Source organism: Drosophila pseudoobscura, chromosome 2, assembly GCF_009870125.1.
Source record: "Drosophila pseudoobscura strain MV-25-SWS-2005 chromosome 2, UCI_Dpse_MV25, whole genome shotgun sequence".
In the NCBI taxonomy this organism is placed as follows: domain Eukaryota; kingdom Metazoa; phylum Arthropoda; class Insecta; order Diptera; family Drosophilidae; genus Drosophila; species Drosophila pseudoobscura.
The window spans coordinates 24,730,433-24,751,140 of NC_046679.1; the positions used below are offsets into that span (position 1 = coordinate 24,730,433).

Here is a 20,708-nt window from a genome sequence, read left to right on the forward strand (position 1 = left end):
TAATAAATCAACAATAAATACGAAATCATACATTTATTCGCTGTTTTTCATTGCTTAATTCTATCCCATTCCATAGATTTTTATTCCATGAATGCTTTTTAAATGTCTCACTATTTCAAACAGTTTTTATTTCCCTTTTGAAGGTAATAATTTGTTTTACTTATAATATAGAAACTGCCATTTGTAGATCTTTAAAAAGATATTTTTCTGTTTCAATGATTTTTTTGTTTTAAGTTTGGATTTCAAGTATTATTACAGTAACGAGATAGAAATGGATTTCTGGCCTTTGGTGCCTACATTATTTCTTCAAACGAATGTCTCTTACATCTACAGGGTATCAGCAGTTCAAGCCTCACAAACCCCCTTAAAAGCACCCCGCCCCAATGCTCTCTTTTACCATAAACGAGGCCAGACAGACGCTCCTATCTGACTCTCTCTCTCTCCCTTGCTGACTCCCACTCTATCTCTCTCTCGCTCTCTCTTCCCTACAACAGTCACGTGGGGTGTTGTGTGCGGCACGCGAATTGCACTCAAAACGGCTGGAGGAGGGGGTGTAGGAGATGGAGAAAACTGCTGAGGTAAAGCGAAAATAAATAAATAAATTAGTTAATTGCCTTCAGAGCTAGACAATGGAGAAAGGGCTGAGAGAGAACAGAGTGGGAGGGGGCATGGGGAGGGGGGAAAGGGAGGGAGCAAAGATAAATTAAAGGTACTTAATGCCAGTTTTATTTTGCTACAACTTGCAAAATTATTTTTGCCTAAAATGTATTTTTGGTGAACACAACAAAAACGCGCGCATACACACACGCACACACGCAAGCGAGACACCGACAGCCCGACAGCCAGTGCCGGCATTAAAAATGTGCTTGCAGCAGCAAACAACCAGAGAGCGAGAGAGAGAGAGGGAATGGCAGAGCGAAAAAAACAAAAAAAAAACAACAACGAGACATGCACAAAGCGTGCAAGAAGCGCAGCAGCAGCGGAGCCGAGCAGAGCAGAGCAGAGCAGACGGCAGGCAGCGCCGGCAACCCTCGAGATGACGTTGACCCCGAAAAATGACGCGAAGCGTAATGTGTGAAAACGAGCGAATGTGTATGAAAACAAACTGAAATCTAATAACAAGAATGCGCCGAGTGGGAGCGAGACAGAGAGAGAGACACGACACACACAGTGAGTGTCGGCGTCTGCATTTTGCTTGCTCTCTCTCTGCCGTCCGTACGGATAGACGTGTAAAACGCAATGCGTATAAAAACATGCAGACACAGGACGAAACAGCCAGACAGGGAGACAGAGAGCGAGCGGGAGAGAGACAGAGACAGAGACAGAGAGAGTCACTCAGTGAGAGCGCATGTCTGAGGAAGCAGCAGCATGCGACAGATGCAGTCGGCAGAGGCTGGCGAGGTGCGCGTGTGTGCGTGTGTGTGTGTGTGATAAGGGCGGAAACTCCTCGAAGGGAAATAAAAATACAAAATAAAACCAACAACATTTTGTCTAGTGTAAAATGAAAAAAGAGCAACAACACAACAACTGCACTCGACACGCACACGAAGCCGAAGCCGCAGCCGCCGCCGCCAAATTTTTGAGCAGGCAAAAACGAAGCGCCGCCGGTCGTCGCGTCGTCGCGTCGTCGCTTATGAATGGAACGAAGGCGCACTGCTGTCTCGCTCTGCCCTTCTTGTAACAGCCGAGAGGGAGTGTGCGCGAGTATGTGTGCCTGTGTGTGAAGTGCAGAAACGATGTCGATGTCGTTGGCCCTTGTCTGGGACTGGTTGTTGTTGTTGCTGGTGTAGAAATGTGGTACAGTGACTACCAAAATATACTAGCAGCAGTCTCTCGTAAAAAGGAGGCCCAAAGCAGACGCAGACGCCATGCCGCAGCGCAGCACAGCGCAGCGCAAAGAGGAAGCAGAGGAAGTGGATTGGAGAGAATGGGTTGCAATAAAAAGAATTACACATGCGGTTGTAAAAGTTGTAAAATGTGGTTGCCACACACTAGTAATAGTAGCTGTACTTTACGGGGAGTAGTATTTCTTGATGGCTGCTAATGAGAGACAGAGAGCGAAAGAGAGAGCTGTAATAGTAATGGAGATAGTAGTTGGGGTGTGTCCCAGCGAGAGAGAGAGAGAGATGGAGAAAGAGAGACCGGCGGGCTCCCCATCAAAAGGCGCCGCCTAATTAAAAAACCATTAAAATTTAAAGCCACCGCCTAAGCATGCGATGGAGGCCTAATAAATACATAAATTTAGCAAAAACAACAATCAGTAAACAAAAAAAAAAAAAAAAAAAAAACTCGAAAATTAATTACCTCACGAAACCAAACAACAAGAAAACGCAACCCAACCAAAAACAAAAAAAAATAAATACATACTTAACAAATAAAAGAGACTAAGACCACAAATGCAGCCAGCAGGCACATTGGGACCAACCACCGATTAGCAAAACTATCCGAAAAACTAACTATAAGAAAACTTTAGTACACCTTACTAGACCTTAAGCAACTATGAGAAAAGGCCATAAAGCACCAAGACATTGCATCGGGAATATGGAAAAGACTGTGCATTTTGTTATCGGACTATGGGGACCGAAACAGCAGACGAAGCCGAGTAGCGGCGGTGCCCCTATGGGTAAGGGAGACAAATAGTGTGTACTCTAGTCGAACTGGTAGCAGAGAAGCGTCGGGATTGTACTTTAAAAAGTGCCACAACTATTCAAGGCCCGAAACGGCTACCAATACAAATATATTTACGTGTCCTAGGCTATCTTTTCTTACAGTCTAGACTGGACTGGCCACCATAATAATAGGGTGATTTGCAGCTAATCAACATTTTTGGATCATTTTGATTCAAAGCTAATTTGGGGCTTGTTCGAAACTGACTTTATGTCCAAACTGAATGCTTGTCAACATTTAACAATCGATCAGTTTTAGCTAATCCGAAACTGGTTCGTTTCAGACCTTGCGAAACTTTCCAAAATGTTTGAATAATTGTTAAATAGAAAATTGTTTAAAATAATTTCAGAATGGTTTATTGATAATTAAGAATTAATTAAGAACCCGTAACATATCTAAATCTGAAATTCAAAAGCTAATAATACAAAGAGCCATAAAATTGCAGACAGAACACTCTCCTCTCTCCTCTCTCTCTCTCTCTATTTGATACCCTTCCATTCATTCAAAATCCCCATTTGGAGACTTTTTCGCCCAAGTAATTCGTATTTAATGTCAATAATCCTTGGGTTACCAATGTGCAACGTCAGCGTCGCCGAAACGGGGGAACAAAGACAAAAAAAAAAGAGCGGAACATCATGGAAATGTGTCTAAAAATAAACTTGTGCAACAATGTTGCAAAAGCAAACATTCAGCAGACAGTCATCAGTGATACAGTGTGCGAGAGAAAGGGAGAGAGAGAGAGAGCCAGACACGAGAACGAGACGGAGGACAAGGAGACCCGACCCGACCCGGTTCGGTTCGGTTCGGTCCGGGCCGAGACGAGACGAGAGACAACAGCAGAGTGGAACTATCTCTGGGCGCTGGCAATGGCCAGACGGCGGCCTTTCTTCTCCCTCCTCCTTCTCCTCCTCCCCTCTGCCCCCTTGGCATGGCAGGAGTTGTATGCATGTCTGTCTGTCTGTCTGCAGAGTGCCGTCTCATTGTTTGTGGAGGGTTCGTGCAGGGGGGGGCCGCGACAATGGCTAAAAGGAGCAGCCGCATCAGCAGCAGCACCAGAAAAACAAGTAAGACATTTTAGCTGGAACAAACCGAAGCTTTAGATATCTTTTTTAATGAATTTAAAATTTATAGAATTTTGCATTGAGAAGAAAATTCAGTATAGATAGTATTGGATCATATTGCATTGCTAATCCAAGTCTCTCATAGTACCCTCAATTCTTACAGAGCTCCAAGAAAAACTTGTTTTTAGGGCGTTATTTTTAAGTTATAGGATATTTATTTTTATTTTTTTATTCTTTCAGTATTAATATTTTTTATTTAATATATTACTATTATTAGTATATTTTTATAGATACTTCCCGAAAACGTGCCCCCAAAGGTGGTTTGCTCCGAAAACTAAAGGATGGTTATTGCCATAATAATAATAAAGAACCAAAATCGATGGCTAATTTGAATTAATTCCTAAAGAAACGCTACAGAGGGCTAAAAGGGCGGGCCTTTATGGTGTACCCTTTCGAAGGGCATAAAAACAAGATATATGCTATATGGAGTGCCGCTCTCGCTGGGCGCGTGAAGCACGCGAAACGATATGTGTGTGGAGAGAAGGGCGAAGATGGGGGAGATGGAAAACGGAGGAGCGGATGGACGGACGGGTTCAAGGAGGAGGCACACCAGCAGCCAACATCCACCGGGTCCAACGACCAGAGAACCGCGACCGACCGCGCGTCCACTAATCGCTAAATTTACGAGTACAGTAAAATAAAATCATAAAAATGTCTTCTTGATTGTTGTTCCCTTCTGCCGTTGAGGCAGGCAAAGAGAGAGACAGAGAGAGAGAGAGAGAGAGAGAGCTTATGTTTTACATGATGAAGTAGTTCAAGATCGTTGTGGCCTGAAATTTCCACGAAACACTTGAGAAATATAACTTCCCGCGCGCACACGTCAAAAGCAAACAGGAGCGCGGCCCCGGAGAGCCACGTGTGTGCGAGAGCGAGACAGACTGGACCTGGGAAAAACCGAGTGTCCGAGAGAATTTAGAGCTTCAAATTTAATGAGCAAACTATGACTATGGGATCATTGGCAAAAAGGGTTTCGTCTGTCCGACGGCCTGTCCCGGCCCTTAATCTGGTTCTGCCTTAGGCCTCAATGTTCGTTGATCTTTTTCTCTGCTCACTCTTTTTTTTCCATTCCAATGGAGATGACAAAAACAACAATAGCAAGAAAAGCGATAGCCAACCTATCGCATGAATTTATTTTAAAGATGTTACGACATGCCACAATTTAATTTTAATTTTTCACAAATCTTAAAATTTAAATAGGGGAAAAAAATCCAAAATAATATCCAAAAAATACTAAATAAATCTATATACATATATACTGATCAAAGTGGTGCCCTACATCATGGCCCGATTATTTCAGTAAGAAATTGTATTCCTACGATATCCTACAATAATAAATACGCGGATATCATCCATATCTTTATCTATTATATCTTTATCTACTTCATTCAAATCAAATACTTCATTCCGTATGATGGTCTAAGCAAACACTTTATATACAACAAATCTATGGATCATTTAAGTACAATCTATACTGAATATATCTTCATTAAAAGCTATATATGTATATAGAACTTGCTGAAAGAAAACTTGGAATCTCCTTTGGCGTGTATTGTATTATTTCATTCATTTTATTACATTTCATATAGTATTGTATGATCGTCCATTAATCACTACATTTTCTGTTATCACCTCTAGAGATCACCGAATCACAGAAAAAGCACGAACAAACGGGACAGTCGAAGGTCATTCACGGGCGAAAGTGCGCACCAAAAAGCGATTAGAAAGCTAAACAAATTCTTTAAAAAGCAACAACTTATTAACTAACAAGAAAACAACAACTGCCACTGCCACTGCCACCCACCGTAAAAGGGGGGGTTGGGTCGGAGTGAGAGACGAGCGGGTGCTCGTCAATGCCGTCAGCAAATCCAAAATCCAATCAATAGATATGCAACGCAGAGCATGCCCACGCACAAAAACAGCACACAGACACAGGCAAAGAGGAGAGAGCCTGACCGCAGCAAGAGACGGAGAGAGAGCGAGGGGGAAGGGAATAAGAACGTGAAAGGAACGCCAGGCCAGGCATCGGGAGTCGAAGCTGTTGATACCCTGCTCAGATATATTGTTTGTATAAGAGCTACTATATAGTGATCCGATTAAGATCCGACTCATCCAGGAAAATATATGATCTAGTGATCCATTCGGATCTAAGCAATCCATGTCCTCTATTAAAACATTCATTCCCTTTCCCGCTCTCTCTCTCTGCGAAGGGTATGCAAAAAATGAGCGGGCGTTGGGCTTATCTCGTAATGTTTATAAAAGTGACTATAAATACACACACACACACACACCCAAGCAACAACAGGAACAACAAAAGCGCCACCGTTAAAACAGACGCAAACGCAGCCGCCCACCCAGCAGCAGCAGCAGGCAGCGACGTCGGCATCAACCGCACACAAAACGCTTCAAGCGCCACACCAACACCAACACACACCTACACACACACAAACACACACTGCCATAAAAGACAAACACGCACTTTATCAAAAACAAAATAGAAAACGAAAGAAGAAAACCAAAGAACCCAGAGAGGGAGAGAGACAGAGAGAGGAGAGTTCAGTTGAGAGCGGAGCCAGTTGAGAGGGCGAGGTGACCGGCTGCAGCACAACAGAGAGGTAGAGCAGCATTTGTGGACTGGCTGGGCAGGCAGGCAACAGACGGGCAGTGGAAGAGAGGAAGCGATAATAGAAATGCAACCACGTGTGTTGTTTATTACACACACACACACACACTCTCGCACACAAGCCGAGAAACCCACACGCACAAGCAGCCGCCGTCGCCTTTATAAACGAATGTCAATAATAACACGGAATCTTTAAAAACAAGAAAAACAAATAACTGCACAAAGCGAAATGCCGAAAACACAGACATACAACACACACACACACACAAACAGAGGAGGCCGCAGCAAAAACAATAAGCAAGAGCAAGAGCCGAGAGAGGGGGGCAAACACTGAGAAGAGACTGAGACCGAGTGAATATTAAAATTGTCAAAGAGAACGGGGCTATAATAACAAACAAGGGGAAGAGGTGGGGGTGTGCTTGGGAGATTTGTAACGGCAACTGCGTAAACAGGATACAAGAATAAGAAAGAGTCCGCGATAAGGTAGATGCGGTCAATGGCGAAATTTTTCTAAAAATAATAATGGATATTAGAGGAAAATCCACATAAAAATCGAAATTCGCCAGTATTGGAAAACCACCTGCAAAATAGGAGTGAAATATCATTTTCCATCGATTCATCAAACTCCGGAAGTACATCCGTAAAATGATACCATATCGGCGGCAAAATTTCTAGCAAATGCGAGGTTCGGGCACAAGTTGGATAAAATTATAGCGACAACTTTTTGAAATATAACTTTTATTTTTCATACTGGTATTGTATGTATCGAAATCACGTTTAAAGAAACTGCCCCATTATCTTCAATCAAAATACCTGAACAAACAGCTTGCCAAAACTGTTGGCCAAAACTGTTGCTTCTTCCGCTGGACGCACAAGCTGTGTGCGTACATATGTGTCACCCCGCCCGCAACATGGTTGAATAAATCACAGAATAAACACTTCCACTTCCACCTCCGCTGCCGACATTCGGCAATAGCGCACACGAATGATCACAAGATCCCGTAACCATATAAACACCACGTCATCGGCTGTCTACCGCCTGTCACTCCACTCCTCCACACGAAGCTCGAGTTGCCATTTTCGCGACCGACCGACCGACCACTTTGTTGTTGCGTACTATTATGTATTCTAGTTTTTTTTTTGTTTTTTCTTCTTATACCCGCTATTGCTAGACTATTGGGGGTAGACTCGTGCTACGTTAGGGGACGTATTAGAATGGGGGGGAATATTAGAATGCATTTATGCGATTTTTACTCTTCTATGATTCCCACTAAGATCAGTCAATTGTAAAATGAATGACGCTAAAAGGTTAAACTTTTTTTTATTGCGCTAGTCACATTCAAATTATAATTCGTATAGAAAGTTATTTATTTAAATCTAATAAATTAAATCCATTTTAGTAATTCTAATTTAATTGCAAATTTTTTAAATGCAATTTTTTTTTAAATTTAATTTTTATTTTTTTTTTATTTCACAAGAACAACTAGTACCAAGTATTCCAAGTTCGTTAATCGACTGTAACTTTTTTTTTTTAGTTGTTAGTTGTTTTTAAATCACATAGTAGACCATAATTGTACAAACGCACACGCACGAATACAATGATATGGTGTTATTTGGTGGACATGGTGTTTATGCGTAGGCGACGCGTAGCGTAGCAGTGCAGACGTGTAGACGGTGGGAGGAGAGGAGTCCAACTTGCGGGGCGGGGAGGGCCACCGTCATACGACTACTAACTGAGGAATTGAGGAACTGTGAAACTCGGTAAATGGGGAACTGAGGGAACGACCACGGGCACCGACGACGACGGCGACGACGACGACGACGACTATGTCATGTGTTGTTTGTGTGTAACTGTGTGTGTTTTATGGTTGTTGTTCCTCCCCCTTCCCACAACGCTCTTGTTCCTGTTATTGTTATTGTTGTGTATTATTTACTTGGACCTTAGACTCTCTCTCTCTCTCTCTCTCTCTGATAAGATTCTGAGCAGAAGCGTGTGGTGGGGGAGTGGTGGGGGGATGCGTGATGTGATGGGCCTCTCCGGGCAATGCGTACAAGAATACGTGAATCACTTGCAAGGAAATTTTGTTTATTTCGATGCGGCTGATTGATGATCATGTTGATCCCAGAAAATGCATTAAGATTGTAATATTGTTCCTGGAACTGTATGCGAATATAGAAGACTATTAAGTTTTTTTTTTCTTGGAAAAAAACAAGTTGAGTCACAGATAATTTTCCACTAAAGCGAAAGGAACTGCAAAGCAGCGAATAATTAAGAGAATAGAAGTACGGGTCCTTACAAAAAATCATTGTATTTTCTAGGTCGATTAGTAGTTTCATAGTTTCAATATTCCAAAATTAAGCAAGAAACAATAAACCTTAGATTTTCATATATGTATGTAGATTTATTATAGATTTATTGTAGCTCTCTGTAGCAGTCATTAGATATGATACTGATATTGCTTTTTGATTCAGGAAAGATCGAGTTATACTCATGATACCCTCTGAAATCTGCAAGGGTATGTACATATATACATACATACATATATGAATTGCGTAATTGATACCATTTTAGGTATGTGCGCGCCTCCAAAAAATTCAAAGCCACAAAAACAAGAACAACAAAAGCCCAACTACAATCGACAGAACAGAACAGAACTGAACTGAACAGAGGCAATAAACCCACAAATGCGTGCCTGTCTGCATGGGTGTGTGCGTGACGAGAGCGTGAGAGGGAGTGCGGAGAGAGAGTGAGGCGAGCGAGTGGAAGCGTGTGTGTGGAGCGATTAGAAGACGCGCGTCTAAGTTCAAGGCCAAGAAGTTCACAGCATAAACAGCAATAACAGCAAGCAGTGCAAAGCAGAGCAGAGCTGAAGCGAGCTAGCAGTAAACGCAGCACAAACTGCACACAAAAAACGCTTTTATTGTGTGTGGGTTGATGTTATTGTTCCTTTACTTTTTTTTGCCATCGCTGCGAAAAAGGTCAATGACACCTGTCTGTTTGTCTCGCTCAGCGCACCACTCACACACACACCAACACACGCCGAGCAACACACACACATGCTTATCACTTGGCCACCACTCTCTTACTCTTGCTCTTGCTCGTGCTCGTGCTCTGCTTTACCTCTTCCCTCTCGTTCTTGCATGCGCGCCAAAGCAGCAGCAGCAGCAGCAGAACCAGCACCGTTTAGACATGTGGTCAGAGCATTATATGTATTTTTTCATTCGCTTTTTTCGGTCGGTTTTTTCGCCTGTCTCTCTCGCTCTCCTCTCTGCTAATTAGTGTGGCCAAATTATGCGCCCGAAATTTCCAATGCCGAACCCGCCCCACGCCCCACGCCGCCTCCCGACAGACCGACAGCTTATATGGATATCCATATGTATGTACGAGAGTGTATTTGTGTGTGCCTCCCAGTCAGTCATACACATACGTCATCAACAATAGCCGGACAAACAATTTCCGGTTTTTGCCACACAAAAATATATAAAAATATACAACAAAAAATAATATAACAAAACTTGGCCCGGGGTCCCGTCATTGCCTCATCCTCTCAAGATTTTATGTTATTTTATTTTTTGTTTTACTTTTTTTTTGTTTTTTTGATTTTTTAACAATTTGTTTTGCGGCAGCTTATTTTTGTCACAAGCGCACACACACAAGCATGTAGAACCAATACCCATACAGCTGCAAATACAACTCGATTTAAAAATAAATAAATTACGCACAAATACAAATACATTGGCCAACATTCTTTGGGGCCTCGACTCGTCAAAAATATAGCATGATTAATACAAAAATAAATGCTACGCTATTTTTGCTTTTGTTTTCCCTTTTTTTATGGCATTTTTCTTTTATTATACAATAATAATACACGCACACACACACACACGCACACACACAAATATATACAATAATAAAAACAACAACTCACGGCGCACAGCAAGTGGGCAGCCCCACCCCACCCCACGAAACCACCGCACCACACCGCACAGCGGCATGCCAATTAGTGCTTATGCTTTTTAATTAGAAGGCGGAGCCAGGCCCCAACCCACAGCCCACAACCCACAGAGCCCACAGCCATAGGAACCCCAATCCCAGAGCCAGACAGACCCATCTCATCATCAGTTTTGGCCTGTGAGGAGGTAAGATGGGCTTCCTTTTCCTATTTTCCCACCACCCAAAGTTTCATTTGGTTGCAATTTTCCTATATATGAAAATATGAGAGCCCGTTCACTGGACAGTCAGCAGGAGGTCACTTCTAAACTCTCACTTCTCTATCTGTTCATATTTTTCTTTCTTCAACTACTGTCACATTTCTCTATATGTATGCATGTCCGATAGATACATATTTGTGACCTGCCACAAATTGGGTCCATTGTATCTGGTCGTAGACCTTTTTGATCTTTTTTCCCCAATATTGACCCACCAATTGACCACGAAGATTTTTCGGTTTCAAAGATCTGTGATCCCCTGAAATGCTGTCAAGTCTTCTTATTTTCTAGGTAGACTAGATGGCAGAGATTCAGCGATTATTCGGAGCTGACTGAGCGCTTTCTTTGATCCTAAAAAAAAAATAAAAACTGCCAACAGGACTACCACAACAGCAAAACTATTTTTTGTGAAATAAAAGGACATTCAATTAAGACCTGAACCCCATCGGTGAATACCCGAATCCACAAACTGTTTAAAAAATTAATTAAATTTGAATTGGTAACATGTAAAAATATTATTTATTAAAATTGTTACTCAAAGTTGATGAAAATACGTATCCGGACAACAACAAACACCCAAAAAAACCGGCATTGTTCCTCTCGCTCTCTAGATGTACGTACACTCTCAGAGCGCGAGCCCACAAAGACAGAGAGTGCGAGAGAGACAGAGAAAGAGAGAGTGTGTGGCTGGCTGCGCTCTCTGCTCATTCTCATTCACAAAACAAGACGTAAACGTTGGCGAAACAAGCGGTTATTTCTAGAAGAGGAATGAGAGGAGGAAGCACAACAACAACAGAGAGAGACGGCTAGGAGATATGATAGATATGGAACAACAACAACAACAACAACAAAAGCAACAACAGCTTCGCATAAATTGCTGCTGCGTAATTTCTGTACGAGTATTTTTCTAGCTCTCTCCCTCTCTCTCTAGTTAAGTTTTTTGCATTTTTTTGTCTAGCTATGATTTTTGTGTGTTCCCTCTCCAGTTACGTTTCGTCTTTTTCGGTTTTATATTTTCTAGCTCATGTAGCCTTAAACCTTTTCCATAGATAGAATGCCCATATCTGCATTAATTTGTTTCTAATTTTCATGTATTTTCCATTTCTGTAGCTCAGAATGGTTCAACTCCGAAGGTACCTTGTTCCTGTTTTTTTTTTAACTAGGCCTCTGGTGAACTACTCTCGCCGACACAATCCTTAAAATAATAAGTACTCGGAAACCACCCATAAACCATAATCAATAGCCACAGATGGCAGAATACATATTTTTGTTTTGATTTTTAGTTTGCAATTTTTGTTTTTATACCAGTTTCTGGTTACGTTTCTGTTTTTGTTTTTTTTTCCACATTTTGACTCACCTTTTTGCACAGCATTTGTTTTCCAACATTGTAATTGGTGTAGTAGTAGTTTATTCTCGATTTTGGGGTGGTTGTGCGCCTATAGGTATGGGTAAATAATTAATTTAAGAACTTTTTCCCGGCAATTTCTTCTTGTATTTTGATATTGATTTCAAAAACAGAACAGAAACGACGCACTTTCTCAGACGCAGGCGTATTTACACACACACAAACACACACACTGGCATTTTTCCTTCTTATGTTTTATTTGCGTGCTTTCGTTTTGCGCCGCAACTTCACAACACTCTCACACATTCACGCGTGTGCACTTATATGTGTGCATACGTATGGGTGTATACAAATTTTTATTTATTTATTTACTGTGAATTTTACACACACACATACAGATGCAAGCGCGCGCGCAGCACTCTCTCTCACACACACAGGCACTTTCTGGCAACACTTGTATTTCCTGGAATTCTTTGCGCCTTCATTTACTATTATTGCTATTTTGATTCCCTCAACTCCACTCCACTCCACAGATATTTTTTTGGGTACACTGTCGACCGGTGCACTCTGCTTTTGTTTAATATTTTCTTTTCATTCAAGAATCGCGATAAACACCAGACCCCATATCTCTCCGACTTTCTTTGGCTTGGATTTGTACACAACACTTTCTTTCTTTCTGCTTTGCTTCCACACACTTGCAGACACACACACACACATGTGTACACAATTTTCCCAAATATCTCACACCGGGCAGAGCGGGCGGGGGAATACTTTGTTTGGATGATAAAAAAGATACTTTTCCGAGCCAACCAACCGATTTGATTGTATTTTGGTGCACACTCTTAGCGAATTTTGTTGTTTACCCACAAAACGACGCGCGCAGCAACCGCTCATTCAAAACATTCAAAAAAATTCCGACGTACTTCCGTTGTTTCGTCGTCCGCGGCAAAAATTTTTGTGATTTGAAATTTCTTGACGACGCGCTCAGCAACGCAACCAACCGCTGGTCGATTGTTGATTCTTGTCGATATGGATACTTTTGTGGGAAATATCAACGGAAATTTCTGAATTCAGAAAAAAAAATCGACAACACTGCTCGTGGTGTTTACGGGGCCGCGCGATTGTGAGACTTTGAGGAAAAACTTGATGCCCATCAGGCAGTATGACCCTCAGAAATATACCGAAACATATCGTTTCGTTTAAAAATATACCGTAAATATACTGACGAATTCCAGTTCTATTTTACATATTCCTCATTTTTGATCTTCCGTGGAATTTTACTAGCTATATAAAACATTAAACCGTGCCCAGATAAATTTATACGATTAAAAATGCAATTATCTAATTGACTGGCGCACTTTAAATAATTGCTTTTGTTGCATTTTGCGTAAAAAAGGTTTTAGCGAAAAGGGTCAAACAAAAAAAACCAAAAAGGATAGTCGTTCATATTGCTCAATTTAGAGATTCTGTTGAATAATTCTGGCTAATTAAAACCCTTAGTTTTGCCCACATTGATGAATAAATTTTCTACACAATTGGTTACTTTTTAGTCCTTGCTTTTAATTTATTTTGACTAAAACAAGGTTTAAACAAAATAGTTCAACAAAAAAACAGTCGCAATGTTGCTGGTATTTAAATAATACCCTATTGTATTAATTGTATACCCTATTGCGTCAATTTGATATGAAGATTAAACGTAATTTATAAAGACTTTTTCTCAAATTAATATGTTTTAGACATTTTCATGAATATTATTATTATATTTTATATATTTATCTCGATCCTGATACCTGGGATGACAAACATTTTCTCAAATCTATAATATCAAGTATGAAAATTAGTGTTGCCGGGAATCATTTTTGTCAACTGGTTATTAAGACAAATTCCTGGTTTTTGATCTTCCGTCGAATTTTACTAGCCATATAGATCTTTCAGATTAACCCTCATAAGTTTATATGATTGCTGAATCAATTTTGTTCAAGATTAAGTACTTTTAGGTACTCGCATGTATTTTATTTTGACAAAAACATGGTTTAAACAGAATAACAAAATAAACAATGTTGTGACGTCAATGCTGCCGGTATTTGCAAATTAATTTCTTGTCAACCAGAGTATGGGCAGTTGTATACCCTATTTCGTTAATATTATATAAAAATGCAGCTTTATAGCTTATACTGCAAGCTGCTTATCTTAGATTGCATTTTTTTGTCCTATTCATGCTTAAGGTGATGTATATATGTATGTATATTCTGATCCCTGTACCATATCTTGATCCCTGTAAGAAGACCACTTATTGCAAAATATCGTTCAAAACAGGGAGTGACTAGTTTCTGCATTAATTAGAGCCTGGGATGACAAACATTTTCTCAGTTCTATAACATTCTTTTCTAGGGTATGAATTGTCTTTCTCATGTTGCCGCAACATAGGCAGAATTGCAAAACATGTTGCTGCTACATTATGTTTTGCTGCACATTTTCGACGATATTCATTGGCCGAAAGAAAAAATCGCGTGAGTTCATTTTTAACCGTTCGTAATTTGGCGGTACATTTAAACAAACTAAGTTTATATGGATATATTATATGTGGTGTATATTAAATACATTTTTCAACTAACTTATCAGCACCAATTTTAGTAGTTCAGTTCAAGTGACCTACATGGCAAGTACCCTGCTGAATGCCAATAGCAACCCCAATAATTGGGGCATATTCACCGTAAGTCGATATCCAAGTACAGTAATTTAAGTACATCATTTAAAAGTATGGAATGGGACTAATGTTGTCTACCGGCTATTACCGGTACCGGCCGATTCTAATAAATACCGAAATATACGGTCTTATTTTCAACATATTGCTCGTTTTTGATCTTCCGTTGAATATTATTAGCTAGATGGAACATTTAGTCATGCCCACATAGTTTTGTACGATTGATGAATCAATTTTCTACTTAACTGGCTTAATTTTAACACTTGCTTTTATTGGATTTCTATATACCGTTAAAAATGAAATGACCCATTAAGGGTTGATTAAATCGACAAAATATACCATTATATATCGATATACCGTAAATATACCGTCGGTTCAATTTTGACTTCTGCACGCTAACTACATATTTGCTACATATTAATTTGTTATGTAACTTTAAAAAGCGGCACCTGAAAGAAATGTTTACGTTTCAAAAATTTGTAACCATTTTTTTTCATATAAGCCAACCAAAAAATTTAGTTTTTGATGGCAAACGATCAGGAATTCGATGCTGAACACGAATTAGTATTCGATGTGGCCTGGGACATGGCTCTAAATGGCATTTCTACATGGTTTCTACATTGGATCATTGACAACAGATGACTCCATTACGTGTTAAAATATACTGAAAAATACGATGAAAAGTATTAAATTTGCGAGGAGTATGAGCTAGAGGTGGTGGCCTTTGATTTTTGGTCACACTAAACACTAATTGGAAATTTTATTTATCCCAATTTCTGGAAAACGGCATTGAATTTTTCCCAACTGTTGGATGTTATGTTAAGCTAAATAAATTAGGCGCGAGAAAAAACGCGATGCAACACACAACCTCACCTCGTTTTTCTTACATGCCCGCAATCGTTTTCTAGCAACATGCTGGATGTTGCGAATTTATTACTTATAAATTTATAGCATGTTCCGCAACATGGGCGCGGGATGGTGCAACATTTTTCATACCCTAGGGAAAGGTTAGTTATAAAATTAAGGAAATGGTTGTCATCTAATGTCATCTCTGTTTTAAAGGTATTTCAACGATATTTTGAAGGATTTGGTCTTCTTACCGATTGTTCATTGGATTCATTGGATTAGATCCACCGTGAACATAGAATAGAAAATCTTCCTTCTGTCGGGAAAAATTTGAAATAATGGAAAATATACATATGCATCTCTATGAATTTTTGGTGGTCCTGAAAAGGAGCGATTTGATCATGGATTAGCGCCTATCCATGTAAGATCGGATCCGGTTTGGGAGTAGCCACTTCCATCACTCCCAACACAATGGCCATAAACCTACGTGGACTTCTCCGGTACTCCTGTTTTGAGGCATAAAATCCAGATGGTGGAGCACCTCGCCCACTCCCGCACAGCTCCAGGCCCGTGCTGTTTAGCCTGTGCAAGGTGGTGAAAGGTGTTGTCCCCGGGTAGGAACACACTCGGCCAACCAGCCGTTCAACCTGGGCCACCTCCGTGACAATCCGTGCCCGTAAATCCTCACGTACTCGATTTACAAGCGGCTAAGCTGTGTGCCACACGTCGTCGGCTGTAAACTTGAGGTTGTACAGCTGGGACAGTGCAACATCACATCCATCCACTTGTGCCTATCCGCCAATAGTTTGTGCAGGTGAACGACATCCCTTAGCACAGGGTACTCATGGGTGCCGTTCACCTTTGCCAACATATTGGCGGGGCACTCGTCGGTGGGCACATCCACGGTGCCGAATGTTGCCCAAGACATCCGCCGATCCAAAGGCCTGCGAAATAATTGATTAATATACCAAAATTATTCATTATTATTTATTATAATGAATAGTACCGTACTAGTTGCATCCATCCAAGTTGCACATTCCACTTCACATGCAGCTCCTCGTATATCAATACGAAAGGAGCGTTCTCACAATGCTGTAGTTTGGAGATCAAGTTGATCACTCCAACGTTCAGTTCATGGGAATGGAATGCCCCTCTCGAGAGCCATGCAAAAGTTCCTCCTAGCAATTCGTGAAACTGGTAAGAATTCTATCAAATTTCGGCTCTATATATACCAATTTCTCCTTTCCTAACTGTTCTTCTTGACAATGTCTTTACTTCTTTATTTCTTTACCTTTTGTAAAACTATATTAAAAGTTTTACTTTTACCTACCATTTGGTATGTTCGAGCAAAATTTCAATAGGAGATGGCAGCAAACCGTTTCCTTTAAAGTCTCAAGAATCTTAAGACGAGGATCCTGTTCATCTCGTCGCAGACAACGCTCCCCGAGACCCAGACCCTGCCCTATAGCCTCCTCTGGTAGAGCATGTTTAAAACCACGAGTAGGCGTCACCCGGGGCATAGCCCCGGCAGGTATCCAAAGTCTGCATCCCTGGGCACACCTTGGACATTGGCCATCACTCAGAGTTTTCTTCTCTTCGCCTGCCTATCATTAGACAGCATCCTTTCTACGATCCTGGTCCGGAACGTACCACGGGGAGAGTATAGTCGCACTTCCACCAGCGTGTACAGTTACGGCGGGTGCCGGTTCGCTCGTGACCCCTTGGATCCTATGACCGTTGGCCATCTTTTACTAGTATTGGGATCGATCTACCTTTTTTATTGGGATCGAAAAGACTACATCTTCGTGTATAAATAAATGGCAACAATCAGCCCGTAGAGACCCAGGACTTCGGCGAAGATGAGGATCAGTATCATGCCGACAAAGAGTCGCGGCTGCTGGCCCGTACCCCTGACGCCTGCATCCCCAGCAATGCCGATGGCGATTCCTGCAGCGAGTCCGGGCAGGCCCACGGACAGGCCGGCGCCGAGGTGGATGAAGCCGTCGTGAACGGTGTAGCTATCGTTGATGGAGCCCGCGATCAGCACGGAGACGACCAAGCCGTATATGGCGATAATACCGGCCATAACCACCGGTATGAGAGACTTCATCAGCATCTCTGGCTTGGACACAGCCATTTGGGCAATACCCATGCCGGACACTGCCGTGCCGTAAGCAGCTCCAAGGGCGGGGAATATAATGGCAATCGCTGCCCCAACACCCCCTAGAAAGATCGCATATGGCGGGCTGGTCTCTTGTAGTCCAGCGTCGTACATTATCTAAAACCTTTTGTATCAGATAATAGGTATACGTACAATACACGATTCTACAGATGTTGACAGATATTCCAAGGCACTTTCTTTTCATGGGATTCCTGCAGGGATTTCTCCCTGCAATGTACCGCGATCAAAGGTTAAGGTTCAAAAAGGTTGATCAAGTTTGAGGTTCGAAATATAGGTGTTGGTTGTTTCGGATATACGGGATGCGCCATCTTTGGGTGCGCTATGTGAATACCTGAATAACTTTGAAAAAAAACAAACAAATTTCAAATATGAGGTATTCAGTCTAATTTTTGAGACTGGTGTCACATTGCTTTTCACATAACCCCAAAAAAAGTCCAGAGGCGTTAAATCTGGAGACCTCGGCGGCCAATTAATACCTTCCATTTTTTGATACCAGAGCTTCAGGGAAGTTTCACACCCATTTCGACGATATGCACATTGAGTTAGCAAACTGAACGAATATTTTCAATGTACTCCAACACGTTGTTCCGGGGTAAAATTGTTTCCAAAGCTGGTCTGCTGAAGTCTAGCGGTTAAAAAATGTCAAAGTTATTCGATGGCGCACCCTGTATGTATATTCCAGAACTCAGCCTACAGACCGGTCTGTATTCCACAAAAATATATCGTGATTATACTCGTACTGTGGTTTTAGCTCAGGAGCTCAACTTAATGATAACTTTAATGTATTAAGATGTACCGATCGCCTGTTTGCTCTAAAACTGGTCAACAACAGCTGATCATGTTGGAATTCTGAGTGTTAATGAACCATTTTTTGGTCAGAAGTTGTTGTAGAATTGTCCTTCAAATACGGAGTGTACTTGTCTACCACAATCCGAGCTCTCACACATAGCCCACCTCAACTCATTTCTTAGCCACCCAAAATGTTGAATCAAGTGGTCTTTCTCACATATTTTTAGGAGGTCAAAAAGTTTTTCGCCGATCCGAGTTGCGACCCAGAAAGCTTTGCCTTTTTGATAGATAGTCTATGAAGAGATCTGCCGAGGCTCTCAGAGCATTCTTGGATTTGCCGTTTAATATTTTTTTATTTTACTGTCAACTATGAGAATCGCATCGTGTAAGAATGAAGCCTGTTTCACTTAGTGTACAGATAGATGGCCACAATCAGACCATACAGCCCCAGGACTTCGGCAAAGATCAGAATCAGAATCATGCCAACAAACAGGCGCGGCTGCTGGGCAGTACCTCGAACGCCGGCATCTCCGACAATCCCGATGGCAAAGCCCGCCGCCAGTCCCGAGAAGCCGACGGCGAGACCGGCGGCCAAGTGAATGTAGCCCTTGCGAATGGTGTATGTGGGCGACAAAGAGCCGGCAATGAGCACGGAGACCACCAGGCCGTAGATGGCGATGATGCCAGCCATCACCACCGGAATGATAGACTTCATGATCAGCTCCGGACGCATAACGGCCATGGCTGCGATCCCCGTGCCCGACTTGGCTGTGCCGTAAGCGGCTCCCAGAGCTGAGAAGATGATGGCGGATGCGGCTCCCATGCCGCCAAAGAAAAGCGCATACGGAGGCCTATCGGCCTCACTTACTGCGGAAGTATCATCGGAGGACATCTTGGTTTCAATCTGTAAAGTTAACTCAGCTGAATGTTAACAAAATACAAATTGTTCCCTTACAATTCACAATGTTCCAGTCTCGATATTTAGGTAGAACTGATACAGATATGTTGAAAGCAACGAACGACTTTGACATATTTATACCCGATACTCAATTATTCGATTTGTGCTGAAAATGGATGTGTGTAACGTCCAGAAGGAATCGTTTCCGACTCCATAAAGTATATATATTCTTGATCAGCATCAATAGCCGAGTCGATTGAGCCCTGTCTGTCTGTCCGTCTGTCCGTCCCTTTCAGCGCCTAGTGCTCAAAGATTACAAGAGCTAGAGCAACGACGTTTTATATCCGGACTTCTGTGATGTGTCACTGCTACAAGTATATTTCAAAACTTTGCCCCGCCCACTTCCGCCTCCACAAAGGACGAAAATCTGTGGCATCTACAATTTTAAAGTTACGAGAAAACGCAAAACGCAGAGTCGTAGAGGATGATTATATGTTCTAGAGTACAAAATCTGAACCAGATTGTATAATTATTATAGCCATAATCAAGAAAACAATTTCATTCTTTCTCGCTCTGTCTCTCTCTAACACACAGGTTTCATGGTCGGTTATGCCAATTGCAAAATATGAGTTCAAGGATCTCAGAACCTATAAGAGCCAGAGCAACCAAATTTGGTATCCACACTCCTTTGATATCGGACCTTGACCGTTTTGTGTCAAAATTTCGCCACACCCCCTTCCGCCCCCGCAAAGGACGAAAATCTGGGGCATCCACAAATCTGAGAGACTATTAAGGCTAGAGTAATCAAATTTGCACTTCTGTTAGACGTCAGTATAAAAAGTATATCTCAAAACTTCGCCCCACCCCCTTCCACCACAACAAAGGACAAAAATCTGGTGCGTCTACAATATTGCAGATTCGAGAAAACTAAAAACGCAGAATCAGAGAGAATGACCATATCTATTAGATCGCTGAATCTGGATAAGATCGGATCATTTTTATAGCCAAAAGAAACAAATCTATTTGAAGTGGCTACGCAGCGCCCGACGTCACGCTCAGACTGATTTTCGGGTATCAGTCGGGTATAACTGTAGAGTTGCGGTGTCCGCAGCAACTCACAAAGTTCCCCCTCGTTTATTGTTAGGTCTGAAATATAAATAGAAGCCTACGTATCCCTAAACTCTTCGAGTACCCGGTATACAAAATGTTATTTAGAGAATTCCTAGCATAGTTGAAACTGCACACCAAATGAAAATTAATGATTTACTACCAGATTCGACTACAAGACTATTAGAATCCATCACACAGCACAGGGCTATACGTCAAA

The 20,708-nt window shown here is 41.6% G+C and overlaps 2 protein-coding genes and 1 long non-coding RNA gene across 4 annotated transcripts; 1 reads left to right on the forward strand and 2 right to left on the reverse strand.

Moving 5' to 3' along the window:
- Positions 1-15,471: 15,471 nt before the first annotated feature.
- LOC26532831 (uncharacterized) lies at positions 15,472-15,864 on the forward strand. The gene is made up of 2 exons (XR_004468408.1): positions 15,472-15,673; positions 15,729-15,864. It is a non-coding gene; the product is annotated as an uncharacterized lncRNA (long non-coding RNA).
- A 1,405-nt stretch (positions 15,865-17,269) lies between these two features.
- LOC6897737 (V-type proton ATPase 16 kDa proteolipid subunit-like) lies at positions 17,270-17,858 on the reverse strand. The gene has a single exon (XM_002137807.3). The coding sequence runs from the start codon at positions 17,785-17,787 to the stop codon at positions 17,308-17,310; it is 480 nt and encodes a 159-aa protein (XP_002137843.1). The 5' UTR covers positions 17,788-17,858; the 3' UTR covers positions 17,270-17,307.
- Positions 17,859-18,816: 958 nt separating this feature from the next.
- Positions 18,817-19,547, reverse strand: LOC6897738 (V-type proton ATPase 16 kDa proteolipid subunit-like). Of its 2 annotated transcripts, none has more exons than XM_015182517.2 (2): positions 19,439-19,547; positions 18,817-19,387 (listed from the first exon to the last, which is right to left on the reverse strand). In XM_015182517.2, the coding sequence occupies exon 2, from the start codon at positions 19,373-19,375 to the stop codon at positions 18,887-18,889; it is 489 nt and encodes a 162-aa protein (XP_015038003.2). In that variant the 5' UTR covers positions 19,376-19,387; positions 19,439-19,547; the 3' UTR covers positions 18,817-18,886. The 2 variants fall into 2 exon arrangements, with proteins under 2 accessions (XP_015038003.2, XP_002137844.2); XM_002137808.3 differs by having other exon boundaries at positions 18,817-19,375; positions 19,439-19,521.
- Positions 19,548-20,708: the final 1,161 nt, after the last annotated feature.

Excerpts from the sequence above, each read along its gene's own strand:
- LOC6897737 (XM_002137807.3), bottom strand. The coding sequence starts at position 17,787 with ATGTACGACGCTGGACTACAAGAGACCAGCCCGCCATATGCGATCTTT.
- LOC6897738 (XM_015182517.2), bottom strand. The coding sequence starts at position 19,375 with ATGTCCTCCGATGATACTTCCGCAGTAAGTGAGGCCGATAGGCCTCCG.